Consider the following 24,971-nt stretch of genomic DNA (forward strand, 5'->3'; position numbering starts at 1 on the left):
GCCAGTGCATTGGTACCTAGATTTTTAAGAATTTGTTAGTATTTGCAAGATAACTTTTAGTATAATTAAAGCATTCAATGTTTATATTGGAAATGAGTCATGATCTAATTCTTTTAACCAAAAGAAAGGAAAATAAAATAATTATTTAGAGCTCTTCCATACATATTAATACTAACCAAAAGTTATAATGAGCTAATCAAAACAAAACAGAATCCCAAGCAGTACAAGCTAAAGTCTGCAGGAAGTCTGCACATTCAGAGGCCCTCTGCAGAGCATGTCATATAGTTGCATTTTTACAAGGTCCTTGTGTCACTGAGATGTGTCCTCACTCTGCGGAGTCTTCCTGGAACACAGGATGTGAATCTGCTTCACAGAACAGACCATGTGGCTGAAGACCACCGAAGAGGCGTGTCCCAAAATGCATCCAGGCGAGGCAGAGGATGCTGCTCTTCTTGGGGATATGCTTAGCCACAACAAGTTTGAAAAGCCAAAAAGGATAGAAGCAAGTTCAGGAAATATTTCAAAGTCAGATCTTAGACTCACATACACCATAAGAAAGAAAAGAACTTGTTTTGCATAGAAACCCTGCTGCTGTGAGCTGATCTTGACTAGGTTCGATCATATTGGAGAATTCACTTACCTTGAGTGCTCCCTGGGTAGCTGAGGACAGGGGCATGCCAGACCTAGCGGACAGTACAGGATGCAGAGATCCTATTGAGAGCTTGCTTTTGATGAATGGTAGCTAAGCTTGTAGGACAACCAGTGGTCCCAGTTTGTGGAGGACTCAGACGTTTCCCCAAGATGCAAGACTTTTCGGTGCTAAAACCAGGATACTTCTGGGCAAACTGGGACAGTTAGTTACCCTTACTGTGGGGACCAGTATGTAATGTCCCAGCATATACATATTTGCAAAGCACAGAAAGAGAGGTGTAATATACTGTTAACATTTTCAATGGTAAATAGAATGTAATGAGCACTTTATGTCAGTGGCTCTACTGTTATATCTTTAGCTCGTAATAATTTTAACAACAACCTTAGACATAAGTATTAATATCCTCATTTTCTAACCAAGAAAGCTAAAGTCTAGAAAAATGAAAAATTTGACTCTCTACCAGTCATAAACTTGGTAAGTGGTACAACAGGGAACTGGCCTCTAGCCTCACTCCAGAGACCTTGTTCTCAACCATCTTGCTCTAACACAGCGGTTCTCAACCTGTGGGTCTCGACCCCTTTGGTGGTCGAACGACCCTTTCACAGGGGTCGCCTAAGACCATCCTGCATATCAGATATTTACATTCCGATTCATAACAGTAGCAACATTACAGTTATGAAGTAGCAACAAAAATAATTTTATGCTTGGGTCACAACATGAGGAACTGTATTTAAAGGGCCAGAAGGTTGAGAACCACTGCTCTAACAGGTTCTCCAACATTCAAACAGCATTTACTTAGTATCTACTGTGCCTGCAATACCACATACTTGTGGTCACACTATGTGCACAACTGTGAGGAAGGCATCATCTCCTGTTTTAGTAGGAAGAGAATCAGAGGGGTGAAGTGGAATGCCAAAGTAACAAAGCCGTTGTGAGGCAGAACCAGGTTCTGACTCCACAGCCCAGGTTCTGTCAAATGTCCATGTTGCTGTGACATCCACCACTCACAACACCAGTATCTGGGAGGGGCCCACTTAGGGGTCCTACCTGCCCCTGATGACCTGACTTTTCACCACGCAGCTAAATTTCCCAATACCTGGCTTGCCCTCAAATTACCATGCAACTTGAGAAAACAAAGCTGGTGTATTTGAATAAACACAGCACATTCTTGGGCTTGATAAGTTAACCGAGGAACTGTAAATGTTCATATTACAGTTTATCGCTTACCTGCTGCTTTTATGTTAAAATTAAAAGCGGAGAAACCATGTCATTTTAGGGTTCACAAACTGCTTTGTAGGCATATTTTAAATTATTCATTCTAAAAGTAAGCCAATGTTTCCCTCTCTGCTACATTTCTTGGACAGTTTAAAGAGCCCATGAATGTAGTTTGGGGGCATCGAAATAATGATATAAGAAGATCAAAACAGAACCAGAAATTAAATGACATCAGGTGAGAAAAAAATGTTATTGTTATAATAAATATCTAATTTATATGCCTTTAGATATAAGTGCATTACTTTTGTCTTTTGGAAGCAATTTTGAATTATATAAAACATCGTACTATTTTCTACAAATATGAATTTCCTTTAGCATGAAAAATATGTTATTTATACACAGAATAAAAGGTAATTAGATGTCAAGTGATTAAATGATTTAAACAGGAACAAAAAGTTGAATACCATTTTTTGCTTTTTGTTTTTCTGTTTCAGTAATAAAATTTATAATTATTATTGTAACAAGGTAATAGGGGTATTTAAGGACTATCTCTAGTCAAGTATATTTTAAAGTGCAGGTTTTTATTTAAAATGCTCAAATAAATTACCTATAATTCTTTAAACATTGGCAATTATATTTTGTATGCTAAGTCATACAAAATATAATTGCTATGGAACTATTAACATTAATCTTATTTAGTTGAAATTCATATAAAAATTATTTAATAATTTTCCGTTGCATTAGTTATTGTATAGATGATATTTGCATAACTATTTTAATAGCATACCATGCTTGTGAAACACACTATAAGAACAAATATGTTACTTGACTTTTGCTAACAATAAATAACTTGTGTGTTCTCAGGAACCAGCATTATTTTAACTACCATTAAGTAGAAAAGGATTTCAATTTTATTTACATCTTTATTATATGCATACTTAGTAGATATTAGACCAGGTGATTCATTTCCTGTTATTGTATGTGAAGATTTTGAAGGTTCAAGTTTCTTAATTTTCCAGGGCAGTGCTTTTCCTGAACATTTCTTATGAATATTTATGAATGTTTACTCATAGATATTTAGAGTTCCATTACTAAAAGTGTCTGATTTATCCTTCTCTCCCCACCCCCCCCAAACTGAAATTGTAGTTGTCATTCTGGCCTTCTCTTTAAATTTTAGAGATATAGATGGTGAAGCAGCCCATATAAAATAATTCAAAATGCTTGTGGGGTTTTTTTTTTACCCTATTTCCTGTCCTGCTGATTCAAATGTGGTTATTTATAATAGTATTACAGTCTTTTAAGACTTCAAGGTATTTAACACATATTAACCAAACTTCAATTTGCAAGAAATGCCTTGTTGAGTAGTACAGGTTCCCCCTTTCCTCCTGGATTTGTAGAGGGAAGTGTTGAGGAGAATAGAAGGCAGACAGATGTCTAGCCATGGTAGGCAATGTGATTTTTTTTCTTTACAGATATATATTTGTCTCCTAAGTATTGTAATTTTATTTTACAGACTTTAAAATGTGTGAACATTTTTACTGAAAAAAAATGGGGAGACCGTCAAAAATTGATGTTCAATTTAGCATATGTGCCACATTAAATCTTTCAAGATTTTGTTAACACCAGTGTAATTGGAATAATGAATAATTATGGATAGTTAGAGATCCCTTGAATAAACAACAAGATGCCTCAGGGAGTGATTTTGTTATTTCCCAGAGAATTCTTCATTGCATGGGCTGCTTTTCTGGAAGGTCACGTTAGATGTGCCTCAGGAGGAGTCAGTGCTACCTTAAAAACCGAAATGCATTTTAAAGAGCTATTTACCACTGTGTAACACAAAAGGATGAGGTAAAAATGACAGATCCTTCCGTCAAGAGCCTGGCTTTCTTATCTGTCAAATATCTGACTAGTATTTTCAGTGTTACTCTGGGCTTGGCAGTTTTGACACTGAAAGTGATGTCTGTGTGGGAAATCCTGAGTTTTGTTTTTGACAGTTCAGTGACAGTCAGCTGATAAAACAAGAGATAGTCTTGTGGTTTTGGCTACAGTGAGATTTGAGAAATTATGTATACCGTTTACCTATTTCACCTATGCCAGCATTCCAATTCAATCATCTACCAAAACACAGGTTATTTTCTTTAAAAGCTTGTAAGACAACATGGTATTTTTAATTGATGTGTGTTATTGTTGCATTTTATGTTTCTCATGCTGGATAGATGTTATCTTTGTTTTATTGTTTATATTATTATAGTAAAGTCTTTTATATCCAAAGAATCATACAAGTGCACAAGGGAAACAATTTGACATATTTCTACCCTCGCAAATTGAAATGCATTTTATTCTAGGAAAATGAGCCAGAACTGAGGCATTATATGTAGTCAAAATATTTCAAACATTCAATCTTTATGTACATATATTGTATATGTGTAGTGGGCATATACCTATTTTATCAAAGTTTCTTACTTCCCTTCTGTGACTCTAAAAATAAAAATACACATGCAAGGAATATGTTATATTTTAATTGGAAAATAAACAATAGAACATAATAATATAAAATACAAGTGGTCATTTTTTTCTCTTAATATATATAGTCTTGGTAATTGGAAAATTTAAAAATTCTGGATATTAGGAACAGAGTAAAGAGAACATCATAGTTTTCCATTTTTTGAAAATGTGAAAAATAAAATAAAAAATTACTTCACCAAAACCAGTACACTACTGAACTAATAGAATCATAGATTAAAACAGCAGGAGGTTACTCTAAACAATCTCTTCAGTTTATAAATAAAAACTCCATGGTGGAGAGATATATCAACAATGGACCAAGGCAGCATTGATGAATGGTGATGGGTCTGTGCTGAATCTCTGCTTAGTTATTCCTAGTCTTGGGTTATTACCATTTTGCCCCATTGCTTCCAGGTGTGTGGAGAATGTCCATCTTAACAATGTATATTCCTCAAAATCTAGAAAACTGTGAGTACAGACTAGTATTACCTTTTGGATTTTAAGTATCAAACTATCTTTCTATCCAGGCATTGTATTTTTTATACTGGTTAAAGACCCAGCAATTTGTATCATCATCTATTACTTTTTAATCTCAGTGTTTTTCATATTATATTGTTTCTTATATTTGAGTTCCCACTATCTATGATTTATTTTTAATAAAATGCTTCAGAGAGGGATTTTTTTCAATGCTGTCAATAACTGAGGGATTGTAGGTGTTTTATTCATATATTTCATTCTACCTTACAATTTCAAGATATGTGGTCATCTATCATTGCTCTCTCTGAGCTATGCATTGGAACGAAGATGGGGCTCCACCATCACCAAACTCTTGTGTTGCTCTACAGCAAGGAAGCAGGGGCATTAATTTTTCTATTCATACAGTATGATAGCATATTGTAGTTAACTGGACAATTTGAATTATTCTGTCCAGATACTATCATGTATCACTTTTGACACATGTACTAGCTAACCTTTTTATAAAATAAAATACTCAAATCTTTTTAACTTAGTATATTTCATAATATTTATCTATACATTTTTACTTTACACACATATTTCACCTAAAATACTTGAAGGTATCGGAAACTTTAACAATATAACATATGGATCATTCTTTTGCCTAGAGACACAATTAAAATTTCAAATTCATGTTAATTTCTAGATGCAGAGAGAGAATTGTGAAATATTTAAGGAATTTGAAGATCAGAAAAAAACTCATTTTTTATATAATTGTAAATTTATGAATGATATTTTAAATATGTTTGTGAATGTTTAAATTTTAATGATTGGAAAGTACCTATATCTATAATATTGATTTATATTTGAAAACAAATTACAAATGACTGTAAGTCAAAAGAGTTTCCCAGAAAATGACATTCTCTTTGGAGGAGGTGATTCTATAGAAATTTTTCTATGATGGGTTAGGGAAGATTGACTAATGATCCTTAAGTATATTTTTTTTTGGTTTGTTTGTTTTTTAAGTCACGGGATTCTTTAGTAATTTTATGAATGAAATAGTTACAGAAAAATTCTTATAGGCATAAACAACACTTGTAAATGATCTCTGCTTGTATAGAGATTCATCAAAGATCAACCATATCAATAGATTGGGAATTTATTGCAAAGCATGTGACATGAAAGAATTATTTTAATCTGTTTTTATTTGTAATAATATCTAATACTTTTTATTAGAAATTTATTATAGATTGCAGACTTTTAAAATTTTATTAACTTTTCTCATCTGCATATTTTAACCAAAAGTTGTTATTGTTGGGTTATGAAGAAAAAAAATGACTTCATAAGTATGGTTTTAATTTAACCCCTAAAAGTTAAGTTCCAGTTTATACGTTTTTAATTGTAATTGTGAGTTTATTCTTGGAATATGTAGATTTATCTGATACAAATGCCAAAGTTTCAAATAACAATTTATTTAGAGTAAAAGTGATATAAAGAAAATGAGTTATGTTCGACAAATATTGTGTAGGTAAATAAATATCTGCTTTCAAAAAGCACACTTTATTCAATGTCACATACATCATTCGGCATGTAGAAGGTATAGCGAAAAATTCCAATTTACAAAACATACTTAAATTAAAATTTTCATGTTAATTACACCTTACAGGCTAAGAGAGATAAATTGTTTATGCTACTGTTCGATTGCAGCTGAAATACAGTCTTTAGCACAGTACACGTCCTAATCTTTTGACTATATTAAGTATGTAAGCTATATTTTCATTAAGAGGGTAAAGGAAGTTACATAATAATTATATCTATAGTAGAAAATAAGGGTTTTTAACTATCTAATATTAGGGTTTTGAAATTTTTTTAAAAATTCCTCAATTTTTGTATCTTTTTTGGAAAGAAATAGCAACTGGTATTTTAATGATTTTGTTAGTTTAAATTGGGCCAACATTCAGAACGTTCCTAAAATGTGAATATAATGTAAGGATTTGTGGGAGAATTGGAAAATATTTTATTCTATATTTTAATTTTTCTACTGACATTAAATTGTTAAAATAATATAAAATCTTTAAGATGATAATCAGTAATCATTCTTTTTACAGTAAGATATTTGAGCTCTCAGGGCTGTGGTTAATCTTACTTATAGTGAGATACTTGATAGGTAATCATAATCCAAGAACTCGGTTCACTTTTAATCATCACTAAATGTTATTATTTTCTGTATAAATCATGGAATCATGCAATCAGGTCCAAATTTGTGATAAATATTATGTTTATACATTTGTGTTACTACTTAGATTGACACACCAGTGATCTAGAAAAAAAAGGTAATTTTATTCCACAATATACAGTTTAAATAAAATGAAAAATAAGTAATGAGAATAGCATAGCAACTATGTTTTTGCTGGAAAGTCAAAGGAGGTTTACTCATGATTTTGTGTCAATATTAATTTGGAGATTTTTCTTTCTTTGACAGATTAAAAGATATCAACTCTCATTCTTTAGGAATAAAGATTCTCTATATATAGGGGTGGGCAAAGTTGTGAGTACACGAAACACAAAGTGTATTCTTGTATTATTATCTATATATATAAAAGGCTAAGTGACCATCCAACCGGCCTGTAGGTATGACACACACTGACCACCATGGGGACAGACGCTCAACACATGGGGCTGTCGAGCTGTGGTGACTTGGCAGTGGCGGTTCTCAGATGATACACCTGGAACCAGAGAAGAGGGAGTCAGATTCTGGGTGTGTCACCCAAGAACCGCCCTCTTGCAATCCGGGACCCCTTGGTGGATGTTGGAGAGCTGGTTTCAGCCCGATCCCCGCAGGCCAGGCCGGGGGACCCACCTGCCAGGGGGACCCCGCTCACTGCACAAATGACTTTGATCTGCAAAGCTGCCTGAGGTGGGGCTGGCTGGGGAGGGACCTCGGGAGCTTGGCTCCAGGGCATGTCTGGCCTGTCTTGCCCAGTCCCGCCCTTCCTTTCAATGTGCACAAATCCGTGCACTGGGGCACTAGTTTATTAAATATTGTATTATGTATTTGTATTACAACTGAAAACCTACTTTTTCCCACCCATGTATATATCATTTTTGAAAAGTAAAAGTGAAGTCATTTAAAACCATTTTAAGATTTATTTTAGTTAGGCTACCACTCTTATGATTTAGTTTTTTTGTTTGTTTATTTTTATTTATTTACTATCTATCCTCGCCTGAGGATAGGTTTATTGATTTTATTGTTTTTAATTTTTTTATTTTTGTTGAAAGTATTACATAAGTTTTGCAAAATAAGGATTTAAGTGTAGCCATGTCATAAGCTATGTAATCCTGTTTAGAGAGATGGGGTATTGTCCCCGCAAGGTTAACTTACCAGAACTGCTTCAAGACAGTAGCTCCAGGGAAATAAATTTTTCAGTGTCCAGTTACCATCCTCCCTAAGAATTACATTGTACTTAAAGTGAAGGTTACAAACCTATGGGCTAATCAATGTCAAAACAAAATTAATATCATTTGGTGAGAAAATTAAGCTAATATGTTTTTATCTCAAGTAGAGATTACTTTGAATTGTTTTAAGCTTTAATTATAAAGTACAACTGATTATCACAGTGCATTTGACTTCTTCAAAGCTCAAGGACTGAGCAGGTACCCAGAGATACCCACACCATAAGCAGAAGGCAGAGATCAGATATTTAGACATTTTCATGTATTGCATATGATTTTCTATAAATCTAAAAGGTTTTTCAATATCTTGTTTCAATTCCTTATTACTCTCAATTGACATTTTGCTCTATAATATTCATTGTCTCCTTATATGTTACCAAGTAATTACATTTATGAACTGCTTTTCTCAAGGTCTCCTTGAACCATCCTTTAATCATTAATAGTTATCATTTACTGCCTCTGAAGTCAACATTTTCAAAGCAAGCATGTATCATCGCTTAATTCATATAACTGTGATGTTAGGGATTGATTTTTATCTAATATACTGAATTTAAACAACGCTAAACATCTAATAACTGGTGCTAAAAGTATGATTTAAACATTTAACCACAGATTTCAAACTGTGTATTTATCTCTTAGACTATTAGTCTATACTTGAACACAATAAAAACTACATATTTACTTAATTTTTTAAAATGGGTATCAGTTTCTCTTATCAAAGATGGTAGGCCATTGTTAGAGACAGCGGGATCACTGCAGAGCACTGCTGCTCTAAGTGTGATTCAATTTACGGCAGCGGAGTAGACAGAGAAGCAGAAGTGGTGGGTGTATAAGAATGAATCTTTATTGCAGAAGCCAGTGGCCACAGAGCCATCAGACAACACAGTCTTTCACAGCAATTCTATATAGGCATCCGTACACTGGCTGGTAAATACATCTTTCCTACAAAGCAGCATTAATCTCTGTACCTACAGCTGTTATCTGAGCAGCCGCACCCTGCACTGCCTCACATCATAGCGGTACCTAATCTCTCTGGCTCAGCAGCTTCTCCTGTCTGCCCTGCCCAGCCCACTAGCTGGTCTCTGTAGCCTCACATAGTAACGACCTCTGAGCTTCACTCTCCCAGCACACAGGCTGGTTAACATAGTAGCTATATCTGATCTGAGAGCTCATAGAGAGCTCAGATGGAGCACTACCAGCTCTCAGCTCCCTCTCTCCAGCTTCATCTTCTTCCCACACTCTCCCTACTAGCTAGTCAGTAAGCTGTATATTGCTCCTTAGACAAAGAAGGCTAGTTGCCAATAGTGACATCAATCATTTCGGTTATAGAAGGGCACAGCATGCCATGAGACGCTGTGGTCTTGGACAGTCCAGTGTATTGACAACAAGGCCTTTAATTAGCCTGACTATCAGGTGCCTCTGGCATGGTTCCACACCATGTTTAATCATTGAAATGGAAATATTTGACAGCAGGTATCTGTATAAACTTGCAAGAGATTAAATCAACAGCCAAGTCAATCAGATATATCATTTTTTCCACTATCCTTTAAATCATTAAGGTTTCTTGGCAGAAGGCTTAATAAATAACAATTTTTGTGTGTGTATATGTGTATACAGAACTTAGAAATAAATGTTAACACTTGAAGATATTGAATAGTCTGGGAAATTGGCACAAGATAAGCTGTAAAAAGTAAACATAGGTCTCATATAACACAGGTGTGTTTTAGGAGCTTACGCTTCACATCACTGTACCCTCAGCTCTTACTCCTTTATGTGTAAAACTTAAAAATTAAAGGCAGGGTCTTGAAACTTAGTCTCTTATGATTAATTCTAACTTAACATATTTTATTGAAGGCTATAATTTTTCCCATCTAAAAAGTCACACCCGCTACTTAAGAGATTAATAAAGGCTTAAATGGAATATATGTCTTTATATGTTATAAATTGCAGAGCTAAAATTTTTATATTATAAATTTTATATATGTAGTCATACATAGCCATAAGAAATAGAAAACTAAACTTTTAGTTCACTTTTAAGACTGGAAAATATTCATGAAAAGCTACTGATATAAATTAATGATTTATTAAGAATGCCTCATAAAAAACAGATTATTATAATTAAAAGTTTTTAGGTGACTCTTAGCTGAGGATGTCAGTGGGTGTGTGCATGCATGTAAGCATGTGCATATATGTGTGATGTGTTCAGTATGCATACTTGTTTATATATGTACATGCAACAACCAGTTGATTAAGTATAGAACATATTTTCACCATTAGATTTGCTTCGCATAATCATTTATGAGTGGAATTGAAAATATTCCATAACAGATGAAGAAATAGGGTATTTTGTTACTAATATTTTTGTTCCCCATTCTGTGTGAGCTGAGTCATGTTCATCTTTAACAGTTGCTAGCATTGTATACTCTGCATTTTTAAAAATTTACTAATGTGTTATTTCTAAGCTTCATTTAATTGAAGTCATAGCGAAAGCATTAAAATCTTAAAAACCATTCAGTTTCTAAAAGGTGCTTCACATGTTTTAATAGGCTTCCATTGTGTGTTTTTGCAGCAAGCTTAGTAGTGGAGGAGCGAACAAGACAGATGAAAATGAAAGTGCATCGATTTAAGCAGACAACAGGGTCTGGTTCTAGTCAAGAACTTGATCGCGAGCAATATTCCAAGGTAAAACTAGTAGTACCCAACCAATAGCCTCCTTTTTATAAATGTACAGTGTGTATAGGACTAGCAAGCACCGAGATATATGAGAGAAGTGATTCAAATGCTAGTCTTGTCTCATAACCCCCTTTTCTTGCTATTTCCACAAAATATAACTTCATTAACTTGGATTTAATGTGTGTGGGTTTTCTTTTTTTTCTAAAAAGAAAATGTAAACACTTGATATTAAAGTCACACAACAGTGTGGTCATTACCAGAGGGGAAAGTGGGGGGCGGTTAGAAAAGAGTAAAGAGGGGATAACTGGTGCCCGAGGAGACTTGACTTTGGGTGGTGAACACATAATGCAATATACAGACGAAGTGTTACAGAATTGTACACTTGAAACCTATATAATTTTATTAACCGGTGTCACACCACACCAATAAATTAAAAAAATAAAGTCACTTAATGATAGATTATCCATAGACAGAATCACATAAATAAGCAAGATAGATAAAACAATTCGATTGATTGAATACCATTTAATATTGCATTTAACTATTAAGTTACAGGTTTATAGTCTTAAATAACATTTTTGGTTGATATTTACTATTGAGATTTGTTACCCAATGACTAAAATTGTGTGATGTGAGATTTCTTATTGTCTGTTTTTAGTAAGATAAGTAACTGATTTTAAACTATTAGAAACTGAAATCCACACAATTCCACATCTCAATAAATATACAATTTATACTTCAATATCATTTTGTAAGAATACACTAAGGAGTTTATAAATTGCTAACCATCATCTAATAATTTCAATTAAATTTATCTTATATTAAATTTAATATCTTATATTAATTAAATTCATATTGCATGATATGATTTATATATATTATCTGCTTTATTCAAAAATCTTATTTTTAGAATACTACAAAAGTGGCAGGAGCTATTACAGGAAAAACCGTGTTATAATTTGATATCAAGAAACCCTTTTGGAAGTTATGACCTTTTAGAAATTAAAAATTAAAAATTAAGTAAAACTATACTAAATATTGTTAGCTTGAAATGTGAACCTAGAAAAATCTACTTATATTTCTTAAAATATAGTTAGCATACAATATTATATTACTTTCAGGTGTGTGACAAAGTAATTCAACATTTAAATATTTAACAGTTTGATCACCACAGTAAGCCTAGTAACCATCTGACATCATACAGATATGAGGATATTATTGACTATATTCCCCCAAATAAGTATATTACCCTTATTATCATTGCAGCATTATTTACAATAGCCAATATGGAAATACACCAGTTGCCCATTGATAGATGAATAAAGAAGATGTGATATACTTATATATATTATAGAATATTACGTAACCATAAAAAAGAATGAAATTTTGTCACTAGCAACAACATAGATGAACCTAGAGGGTCTTGTGCTAACTGAAATAAGTTAGACATGGAAGGAAAAATACCATGTGATTTCACTTATATGTGAAAAGAAAACAAATGAACAAACATAACAGAAACAAAGTCATAGATGTAGAGAATAAACCGATGGTTGCCAGGGAGAAAGGGATTGGGAGGAAGGGTGAAAAACACCTACTTATTTTTAAATAATGGAGGCTGTTCATTATATAGCCAGATATTCAGAGACTAATACAAAAAAGTGTTTATGAAATATGATTTGTCACCAGACTTCCAGAGTCATGCGTATTAGACACAGTATCACTTTACATATTAGGTGAGCTGCAAAAAGATTTCCAACTGAGACAATGCTTATGGTCACCGTGACTCAGTGCGGCCCGATTTGGTAGGACTTTGAAACAACAAAGTAAAATTAGTAAAGCAAAACAAATTAGTAACAAAAATACCTTGATGTTCCATAGAGTTGCTGATTCCAGCTCCACCTATCCTCTCTGTGGTTTATTATCACTCACTCAGCTTACTTGTCTGTCTGCTGTATGGATATCATTATCATTTTTGTTTTCTTTTGCTACAAATGCAGGAAGAATTAGGAGGCAGGGTGATTTAGGCTTTCTTCCTCCTCCGTCAGATGCAGTTATTTGGAAATGTTTCACTGATTTCTTAGCATTATGTCCAAGGATGAGGTCAAATACAACAGCAGGAGGAGATAGGGCCAGAATAGGAGGCAAGAAAGAAGTAAATAGAGAATCAGTATAAAATATTAAAAGCCTTTCTGAGTCATTCTGGATTAGGACTCTAATATTAATCAATTGATTAAAAAAATCTACAAAGTGACGTGTGCTACAAGTCCCAATGACCACTAATACTTATATTTGTAATAAATCAAAAGTAGGTTTATCTTGCTTGGGAAATTCCAAGTTCTCTGGCCTTAAAAATAATTCAGAATTTTTTTTTCCTCAGTGTCTTCCCATTCACAATACAGACTAGGCAAAGGGCCTGAGCTGAGGTGTATATAGGGTAGGTTTACTTGGCCTCCTATTTCTTACAGTCAGTGTGATAACACAGCCTGTTGTAAGCACCAGGAGGCCCCAGAATAATTCTTTATTACAGCTCTTTTTTTTTATCAAATTTATGAAAATCGAGGTTCAGAAGAAAGGAGGCAATACTAAAATGCATGCAGCCTTTCTGCAGAGTGATGAGCCCTGGCACTCCTGACTGGAAGTTAGCTACCACCTTTCCTGCTTTTGCATCACTGAAATGGGCACTGTACTCCAGTTTGATTCAGAGGCTCTTATCCAGTTTTTTGTTTGCATACAATTTAATTATTTCCCTGCCCCCTTTACACAGGCATTCTTCCCCGCCCTCATTTGAATATTAAAAAAACACCACATTACTTTTAAATACATTACTGTTGCTCTTACTGACTTCATAAACTGATGCTACACTATTTACATAAATGAGTATAAGTTATATCAATAAATGTGAGATCAAAGATATATCTTTTAAAAAGTTATAAAAGTATAGGATAGTAAAAATATATAAGACAAATTAACAAATGATTAGTTTTTTATTTTATATGTCAAGTAAAAGGTAAATACTCTTCACAATTCTAATATTCATAGTATAGCCTAATGCTTATAATAAAATATTTAGTTTCCAGTTACTTCAAATCTCTCTCATGTACTTTTTTATTTTTTTCCATTTACCCCAACCTCTTTATAATTTACTCTACAAAAATATGTTTATTTATATATATAAGCCCTGCCAGTGTGCTCAGTGGTTGCGCATCGACCTATGAACCAGGAGGTCACAGTTCAATTCCCAGTCAGGGCATATACCTGGGTAGCGGGCTCGATGCCCAGTGTGAGGTGGGCAGGAGGCAGCCGATCAATGATTCTCTCTCATCATTGATGTTTCTATCTCTCTCTCCCTCTCCTTTTCTCTCTGATATCAATAATAAAAAAAGCTAGCTTTGTTGTAAATTTAATAAATATTTAATTTTGAACTGTATCCCTTTATTCTTTTTTTAACATCCTAAACTATTTGGCATTTTGGATGAAGCAATACACCTTAGTTGAAACTCAGTCAAATTAGAAATTACTTCATCATTCTCAAAATATTTATAACTGAACAACCAGTAGAACTAAATATTTTCAGGGTCAAGAATTACCAGAAAACTATTCCTTAGATGTTACAAACCTGGCATCTCCTTTAAAAGGCTGACTGACCCTGTCATCCATCCTGGGTAAGGAATTAACACTAACTTTGCTTTTGAAAAACAAAAAAAAACAACACAAAACGACTTTGGTATCCCTGAAATGTGATCCCCATGCTATTTTTTTCATTGATGTTACACAGAGTTGTATGCCTCAATGATGCAGTGAAATTCATATTTGAGGGGTGAATTTGTATTTAGGAACTCAAACTTAAAAATAGTGCCTATGTAAACCAGGAACAGCAACTAAAATTGATGTGATGAGCATTGTACGTAGCTGCTGAACATTTATTATTATTCCCTTATAAAAATAGCAGCCCTATAATTAGAGCCTCTCCTACATCAAGGACTTACTTGCCTGCTGTGTGATCAGCATACATTCCTCCTGAGGATATTATGTTTCTCAAAATATAATTCCATTAAAATATTTAATTTTTAATTAGGAAATGTAACAAGTTATGATTGATAAAAAGGCAAAGTTATGATTTAAACTTTTAATAAGACTTGAAAATAAATAAAGTAGTAAAAAAGTAAAGAAAACTGTGATCTCATTTCAGAATGATAGATCATTCCTTACCCCAGTATAGGAAATTTTAGTATGTTCTACAGTCTTTTAAAAATCCCTTCCTTTTATCTCTTTGCTGGAATATCAAAGGTTATATACAAAAAGGTTAAGGCAGAGATGGCTTATAGAAAAGGAGACTTCTTAGCTGAATAAATGGTGCCATGTACACTCATATATCCTTATGCCATAGTCTATACTACTTATTATTGACATTTGTCAGGTAAGAGGAGCATTTGTTAGGGGTATGAACACAATGCTAGAAAATCTGTTGCTGCTGGGTGGATTTTTATGGTTTTAGAGCCCAGTTCTTCCTGTACTCTGTCACAGGCAAGCTATTATTTCAATATGGTTAGAAACATTATAATAATTGCATAATATATCTACTTAGCAAAATAGTTTCAAAAACAAATAATATGAGTTGTATTTATACTCCGGTAACAGTATTAAATCCAGGTTCTACTATGTGAGTATAATGAGGTTTTACCACATCTGCTCTGTAAATAAAAACCAGTTCTGACTGAGATGAATTATGTCAGTCAGGATCATGCTATGATCACAGGATTTAGTGATAAACCTTATCACATTACTTTGCATACATTATCTTAAATCATATTACTTTCAGAACATACATGAAGTTGTATAAATAGCTCAGTTCTGGACATAATATACTTATTAATTTTCTTTTGGGTCATGCATACAGCTTTCAAAAAATCACACAGTTCTGAAAAATTCTTTGGAAATATAATTTATGGATATTCTATAAATTTGGAATTGTTTTCATGTCCATTACTTACACATGAGAAATGAAAAATTAAAACTAACATTTAATTGTCTTAAGCCTGAACTACTCTGATGGTAAATCATGTTAAATAAACATGATTCCCGTCGTCTAGGATTGTGTTTTTTTTTTAAATATTCTATTATACCTTTTTTTGTATATTCAGGATCAGGTTTTAGCATCAGTTTATGTTATATACTTTAGCAAAACAATTGTTAAACAAATTTTTAGAAATCTAGTGTTTGGATTATTTTTAGATTCATTAAAAATCATCTAATGTGGAGAATCAGAGGATGGGTGATTTTTTTCTACAGGCTTAACAAACATTTCACACCTTAACACATAAATCTAAATTTCAATAGCATGATAAGAAACTTAAATACTCAATGTTTAGTCATGTGTTTATTTTACCTGTGTGTTCTTTTATATAAGAAATTATCTGATCTTCCAATACCTAACATAAGGGAATCACTTATATATTAGGTATTGTCAAATTATATATAATCATATAAACATACAATATTTATAATTAAAACATTAAAATAGTATGTAACATTATCCACTGTGTGATCAGTTACAATGAGACAGGGACATAGAAAGAGGAGTAGATTAACTGTTTTCATAGCTTTTCATGTTTTTAACCTTTTTCCTAATGATTCTAAAATCTTAGGTATTGAATACCAAAGACAAATTTAAACATTTAAATATAAGCTAAAGTGCATGTTGAAACTTTAATAGGAATCCCATTTTTTACTTTTTGCAGAGTTGATAGTTTACATCAGAAAATGTCTAAGCTATAATAGAAAGTTTAAAAGCAAAGTCTACTTTTTGCTGCCATTGCTTTACTCCTCTTGGGCACAGCCCCTAAGTTGTAATGTCAGCCATTTTTGTGAAGAGATACACTTTTTGAAGAAATTTGAAAGAGCGCACTCTCATAGAAAAGGGAGATGTTTAGGTAAATTGAATAGTTTTGGAAAGAAACAAGAAGTACAGACAGATGGAAGCGGTCTATACCATGGAAAGAATAGAAAGTGAATAAAACAGGCAATCATGAAAACTAAAGCAAGAAAAGAGAAACTGATGTACTAGAAAAAAACAATACAATTTGAGGTTTAAAGCATGTACAAACAATTCAATGAGTTTTCCACCCAAGCATTTCATTTTTGTGTTTAATTTGTAATTCAGTCTCCAGAAACATTCCTTACCACTCAAGGGATGTAGGAGTTTTCCATTGGAAATCATATATTATGTTAACATTTGGATTGTTTTAGATGCCACACCTACTTTTACAAGGATACACATTTGTTTGGTGTTGGCTAAAGAGTCATTATCCTCACCGTGTATGTGTCTGTTTCCCCGATCTGATGATGGAGCTCATGCTTTCTTGTTTTTAATCTTTAGTATAGCATACATAAAGATCAGTACAGAAGCTGTGATAACGTCTCTGCCAAATCATCAGATAGTGATGTCAGTGATGTGTCCGCCATTTCCAGAACCAGCAGTGCCTCTCGCCTCAGCAGCACAAGCTTTATGTCAGAGCAGTCTGAGCGCCCCAGGGGTAGAATCAGGTGAGTCAGCAATACTGTTTCTATAAACTGGGTCTTTGCCCGTGGTATAAAAATACAACCAGCTTGCTGAATATTCTTGCTGAAATACAGTCTGGGTCAAGTAACAGAAACACTGACATTTCATTAAAGTAACAGACTGAAGTGGGTTGAACATTTAACTATTGAGTATTATAAGATACAGGTGATAAATATAGTCATCATCTTAAAGTTAGCTCAGTCACATTTGCAGGAATTTCCTTCTGGTATGATTAAATCCACAGAGATCCTTTAGGCCAGCGTCAGAAAGTTTTTCCATAAAGAGACAGGTAATAAATATATCAGACTACACAGGACACTGTCTGTCACATCTGCTCAACAATGTCGTTATACTGTAGTGTGAACGCTATGGAAACAAATGAGCATGGCTATGTTCCAAAAAATTTATTCACAAAAAATAAAACAGAAAGCCAGCTGCATTTTCCCCAGGGGCTGTAGTGTGTGGTTGGTTGGCTTTCAGAGTAGGATTGAGTGGCTATGATAACAAAATTCACACCCTCGTTTACATTATGAGCTGTAAGAAATTTATATTTTGTTTAAATCACCAAGAGGGCTATTGGGTCCTTCCAAGGCCAAGTACCCTGCTGAAAGGGAAAAGAACCCAGGAATCCAAGTGCCACCTTCATTTAGTAAAGCAGACTCACTATGGACAACCCATATTTTATATTTGTTCTTAACTAGTTTACAGAAAGAGAAGTTTCGCTGAAAGAATTTTGGGTTTCATGAAAAGCCCAAGAAATAAATGTTCAAAACAAAAGTAACTGCATTACTAATACTCTGAAAGTCTGATAGTATCACACATTTTCATGATGTGCAATGGAATGGATCCTAAAACATTCCTTCTTCCTGAATTTCCCTGCACTGAGCTCATCTTTTGAAAAAAATTGAGAGTGATTATCTACTGTTAATTAACAAAATCATACTCTGCTCATCTACATGTGCAATTTCAACTGATAAAAATATTAATAGAACATGGTTGATCTTTACCTCTGATGTTTTAAGTATCTGGTCCTAACAGGATAAGGTCTCTCAAATAAAAATTAAAAAAAATAGAAGAGCTAAAGAATGTAGCCATATTGAGTTGCTTAGGATCAAGGGTGAAAATTATTCTTAATAGATTCCTTTTTATTGAAATAGCTATAAGTTATTATATTTCAAAACCTATTCAGTTTAGCAAGAATATCAATAAGTAGGTCTTAAACAGGACTTTTCTACTTTTAATCACTGAAAACAATTTACTAAAATAATTATAAAACAATGCATCTTGAGGTAATTTTTTTTGTTCACAATAGAGCCAAGTACCTTGAGTCCTATGCTATAAAGTATTATTAGTTCATAGAATTCATATTGCTAACCCATTGAAAGAATAATTTGTGGGTCCATTGTTATTTTCTTTAAATTTCAAGAGAAAAGGATTCCTCAGATTTTTATCTTCGGGAAAAATTTGGCTATGTGATTTTTGAAGTAAAAAATATTATAGAAGAGAGAAACACTAGGCAGCTCAACAACCATTGACTATGATTTTATACAAAGGGGATTGGAAGAAACAGTGTTATCGCATTGGAGCCAATTTTACTTTCTGGGAAAACGCCACTTAACAAATCAACACTAATTATAATTATACCATGATAAGATGCAAAAGATAGAGGATTCTTTGCTTCCTTAATTCATATAACTTTTCTTATTTAGAGAAGTTGGTGGAGAGAGGAGTAGACCTAAAAAATCGTACAAATAGTTTTTTAATGAAAAATTCATTTCTGAGGGCATCTCAATGTTTTCAGCTTCCTTTTTTGTCCTTTGTAATTTAGAACACATATGAGCTGAGAATTATTTTTATGTAAGTGGATTATGTAAGTTAGGCAATAAAGCTAATGGCTAAACAAGTTTCCACTTAAGCTAATAAGATACTTTTCTTGTTACTTTAGTCAGTGATTTTCCATATGTTGTCCATATTTGATTTCCTAGAATACTTAGGATGAACAGAGAAGAAGGAATGAAATATGAGAAGAGGTACATCTTAATCCTGAAATCAGAATTGAGTTATTTTTTCGCATACATTCTTCTCCTTAAAATGTCTTCATGGGCAAACCCATGTGTATACACACACACACACACACACACACACACACACGATGATTTTGCATCCACCATCAACCCTGTGGATAAAAATCTGAGAGAAGGGTTTGGAATGAAAAGGAAAACAGAACAGAACAGAACAAAGTGACATCACTGAAAAAATGCTGTGTCTCACTGAAGTGCAATGAGGGTTGCAGGCCCTGTTCTCATAGGTAACATTGTGAGGAATGATGGTTGTCAATATATCACTGCTTCTCAGTATTTCTGTCGTTTTAGTTGAGTGTGTGAATTCTCTATGTTTACTTTTATATCTATTTATGGTTAAAAGATGAACAAGTCTGATCAATTATGATAGAATATATTTATGTCATAGTAAGTAGTAGGAAACCTTTGAGTTCCTATAATATGTAAGGACTTCATTATTTGCCAAGACTACATTAAAGTATCATATCTAAGCCACATACTCAAGGAGATTATAATCTAGTTAAGAGGTTAAAATGTATTTTTATATTCTGGCTCCCTGCGTGTCTTTGCTCAAATCACCTTATGACACAAGAAATGTTTTATTGTACATTGCCTTGGGTGAATTTTACTCTGGATGTCAGTAGGAAGATTTAGAGTACATTATAGAATTTACCAAAGACAATGTTCAGTAACCTAAAAGTCAACCAACTGCACTGTATTCTCATAAAGGACTACATATGACATGATTTCACTTGTATTAAATAAAACCATAATATGTAGGTACTGACAATACCATATATGATTTTGATTTCCGCTATCCACGTATATTATGAACTGAGAAAGTGTCGAGATAAGCACATCTGAAATGAGTAGTGCACAACCCTCTGTATAATGTATAGACCTGTATAACGTATATCATATTTTCCAAACACTGCTTACTGCATTTTCCTATTAATAAATCACAGTACACATTATTGTTTTTAAGGTTTATCTTTGTTTATTCTAATATATACCAAAGTTATTTCATTCTTGAATGCTTTTTTCATAAGGACATTTATATAATATTCTTGAGTGCAATTTCAGAAAATTTGTTTTAGATAATCATCATCCTTCTTCCTAAAACATATGAGACTGTGAAGATAGCTTCAAAAGGCCAGTTTGGGTACAAATAAAATTAAGCACTTATAAGATGTGTATAGATTGGAAAATATAAATATATTGGGATGATCAATCTGTAAAATATCATTTTTAAAGAATATTAGGGATTCTTGGGTCATATCCTAAATCTTTTGTGTTTGAGATGATTATGCAACAAATACCTTGTCCACTGAGGGTTACCACTAACTACACCAGAGGTTCTGTGTGAGTTGAAAAGGACATCCCACCCTCTACATGTATTCTAAGTAGTTCATTCCAAATAGTCTAAGCATATCTCATGTTTTCAAAGTTTATATATACAAGGAAACTATAGTAGAAAAAATTCACCATAATGTTTGTATTAAGGTAAATAACCTTTTGTAGATATAATGAATTAAGTTATTCTAAAAAATAGTCATAGACTAAAAACTATTTAAAACTTAATTGCTAGGATGATTCTTACAATATAAAATCAACATGATACTTCCAAATAATAAGTACCAATAAAGATTTGAGGTTCTTTTTCAGTTTTCTGTTACATATGCCTTACAATTTTAATTTAGTTTTGGCTAAAATATTCCTCAAAGGATATTTTCCCATAAAAGTACAAAATATGCACAGTATATAAGGAGATATGCCATAATTTATAATAAAAATGTACATATAATAGAATCCAGAAAGAATATGTTCAGTTTCTGAATTCTCTATGTTTACTTTTATATCTAAAGATGATGTTCGTCCAAGAAGTAGCTGATTTTCATGGTGTAGTTCTGAAAACATTTTTTCATCTTTATCATACACTGATTTCTTTCTAGGCAAACTTATTTCAGATGTTTTATACAAAATCAAGTTTTAAAAGCAAGTTGTAAGCTTAAATCTATAATTTCTCTCCGATGGGACACAATTTTAGAAGCTTGTCAAAATACAATTTTCACCCTGGCCAGTTTTGCTCAGTGGATAGAGCGTTGGCCTGGGGACCAAAGGTTTCCAGGTTCAATTCCAGTCAAGGGCACATGCCTGGGTTGCAGGCTCGATCCCCAGTCGGGAGCATGCAGGAGGCAGCCAATCAGTGATTGTCTCTCATCATTGATGTTTCTATCTCTCTCCCTCTCCCTTCCTCTCTGAAATCAATAAAATGTATTTAAAAGAAAAACACACAAAAAAAACAACGGTTTTACCACAGCAACACATTTGTAATATATGTTCTCCAGGATCCATAAGGTTGGCTTTCTACAGCTAGGTGGATTTTAATAAACAAACTAGAAGAGGAAGTTTGGTGCCAATAGTTTTGGGTTTTTTTTATCATCCCCCTTTGAAAGAATATCTTCAAAAGCAATTATCTTTGTTGTCTACATTCTTGGTTTGAAAGATATGAAAGCATTTTTTAAATTTATCTATCATTAAGAGTATTGCAGATGTCCCCTTTTTTCCTCCATTGATCCCCTCCACTCTGTTCCCACCCCCTTCACCTCATTATTGTTTGTGTCCGTGGTAATGAATATAAGCATATAAGTTATTTGGTTAATCTCTTCCTACTTCCCTCTCTCCTAAATCAAGATACTTAGGCATATACTTAACCAATAAGGTAACATACTTAGGAATAAACTTAACCAAAGAGGTAAAAGACTTACAAGCAGAAAACTACAGGACAATGAAAAAAAAAGATAGAAAAAGATATGAACAAGCGGAAGAATATAACATGTTCATGGATTGGTAGAATTAACATCATTAAAATGTCCATGCTACCTGAAGCAACCTATAGAGTTAGTGCAATCCCAATTAAAATACCAACAGCATAAATCACAGATCTAGCACAAACACTCCAAATATTTATATGGAACAAAAAACACTCCAAATAGCTGCAGCAATCTTGAGAAAGAGGAACAAAGTTGGAGGGATCACAACACCAGAGAACAAGTTATACTACAAAGCCACTGTAATCAAAACAGCCCGGTTCTGGCACAAAAACATGCCAGTGGAATAGAATAGAGACCCCAGAAATCCACCCAAACCATTATGCTCCATTAATATTTGACATTGGAGGCAAGAGTATACAATGGAGTAAAGACAGTCTCTTTAATAAATGGTGTTGGGAACATTGGACGGGTACATGCAAAAGAGTGACATTAGACCACCAACTTACAACATACACAACAATAAACTCAAAATGGATAAAAGACTTAAATGTAAGTCATGAAATCATAAAAATCTTATATATGAAAACATTTGTAAGAAAAGTTATCTTCTATACAACTAGTAATCTTGCAGTCATAAATTTACTAGAGGTTTGCATTTGATGTCAGTAGGCATCATTAGTAAGCATATGCTGAAGGAAAGGATGTATGTTTATATTTATCTGGGGATTTAAAAACATTGTAAGTAAAATTATTTAATAATTTAAATTGTGATAGGGAATAAATGCATAAGTTAACATCTTCTGGAAAGTTAATCTTCATATGGCAATTATATTTTTGAAATAGTACAGAAAATTTCAAATGCCACTTATTTCACAATAGTGTCTTCAATTCAGCAAGACATTTGAAATAATCTTTGAATAAGTGATAAAGTGGGAACTTTTCTTAGAGCTATCCACACTTAATTTTGTATACTTGTCTGTTGTACTATGGGGAAACAAAGTCTATTGAGATCTGTAAGGGTACTAAAAAGAAAGAGGAAAATAACATGAAAATTTGATGATAGGCCCTAGCCGGTTTGGCTGAGTGGATAGAGCGTCGGCCTGTGGACTGAAGGGTCCCAGGTTCGATTCCTGTCAAGGGCATGTACCTTGGTTGTAGGCACATCCCCAGTAAGGAGTGTGCAGGAGGCAGCTGATCGATGTTTCTCTCTCATTGATGTTTCTAACTCTATACCTCTCCCTCCTCTCTGTAAAAAATCAATAAAATATATTTTTAAAAAAAATTAAAAATATATATGTAAAAAAGAAAATTTGATGATAGGAGAGAGAATGAACCAGAATACAGTGAGAGATAGTGGATATTGACTATCTAAGAAATAAAATACATTTTAGTGATTTTCTACTGGCTTTTTTTCATAACATCTTATTAGTTTAAGTAGTCCAAGATTGAGTCATTACCACTATTATTTCCTGTGACTAGTTTAAAGCTAAAGAGATGGAAAGAGTATGCCATGTGCTCTTTAAAAAGACTACTTTTGCCCAGCTGGTGTGTTTCTGTGGTTGAGTGTAGACCCATGAACCAGGAGGTCAAACAAGGTTCAATTCCATGTCAGGGTTCATGCTGGGGTTGCAGGCTTGATCCCCAGTAGGGGGCATGCAGGAGGCAGCTGATCAATGACTCTACCCTATCTCCTTCTCCTTTCCTCTCTTTGAAATTGATAAAAACATTTTTAGAAAGACTACCTTTATGGTAAAATTACTATACCATATTTATTTATATACCATATACCATGCCATATTCATAACATATACGGAATACTGCTTAACCTATGAATATAAGTAACAGGACAGTCTTGATAATGGCCAGTTACAGAGCTCTTGGGACAAGTGAGTAGCTTTTCTTGATGAGGTTCTTCCTTGCAAAAAATGGGAGAGCCTAGTAATTTAACCCTTTTATTATTGTGTAGTGAATCTTTTGATCTCTAGTAATATTTTTTTGGCTTTAAAATCTAGTTTGTTTTATAGGAGAACATAAGTTTTGTGTGTGTGTTTTTTTTTAATGTTCATTCTAACTGTTCACATCCTTTTACTTTCAACCTTTGTGTGGCCATATGTGTTAGATAATGTCTCTTGTAAACAGTGTGTAGGTGGATTTAGGTTTTTTGTTTGTTTCTTAATCCTGACAACCTCTATTATTTAATTGGCTATCTAATCACTGCATTTTTTATTTAGTATATATTTCAATTTATTTCTAGTATCTTAAGGTATTTTCCACTTTTATTAGTTTATTTTTCCTCTTCTTGATTGTTTTTTTTTAGTTATTTTTATTTCATTTTCCCCCTCTATTATTCTGGAAATTATACTATTTCTATGATTTTAGTGCCTAATTTAGTGTTTCAAATGTACATATATTTAGTTAAATAATAAATGTAAAGTTAACGATTACCTCCATTCTCTGCTACCATCCCTCCATATGTTATACATTTTTCTAGTGTTTTAATTATGTATTGTTTTCTTTCTCCCATTATTTGATGTTAAATTTTAATAATTTAGATTGATTTATATATTTTCTAGTCTCGTTATGTGTCTTAGAAATTCATTTTGGAAGCATTCTCCGTTTTCCTG

At 33.2% G+C, this 24,971-nt stretch overlaps 1 protein-coding gene and 1 non-coding gene across 2 annotated transcripts in view; one reads left to right on the forward strand and one right to left on the reverse strand.

Moving 5' to 3' along the window:
* The window catches only part of RIMS1 (regulating synaptic membrane exocytosis 1), a 160,620-nt gene that overhangs the window by 75,611 nt on the left and 60,038 nt on the right, over positions 1-24,971 (forward strand). Inside the window, 2 exon segments of the mRNA XM_023754316.1 lie at positions 10,851-10,963; positions 17,331-17,497. Of these exon segments, the coding sequence (XP_023610084.1) occupies positions 10,851-10,963; positions 17,331-17,497 (280 nt within the window).
* LOC111826175 lies at positions 13,329-13,459 on the reverse strand. The gene has a single exon (XR_002829438.1). It is a non-coding gene; the product is annotated as a small nucleolar RNA SNORA51 (small nucleolar RNA).

This window comes from Myotis lucifugus, unplaced genomic scaffold (assembly GCF_000147115.1).
Source record: "Myotis lucifugus unplaced genomic scaffold, Myoluc2.0 scaffold_59, whole genome shotgun sequence".
NCBI classification, from domain to species: domain Eukaryota; kingdom Metazoa; phylum Chordata; class Mammalia; order Chiroptera; family Vespertilionidae; genus Myotis; species Myotis lucifugus.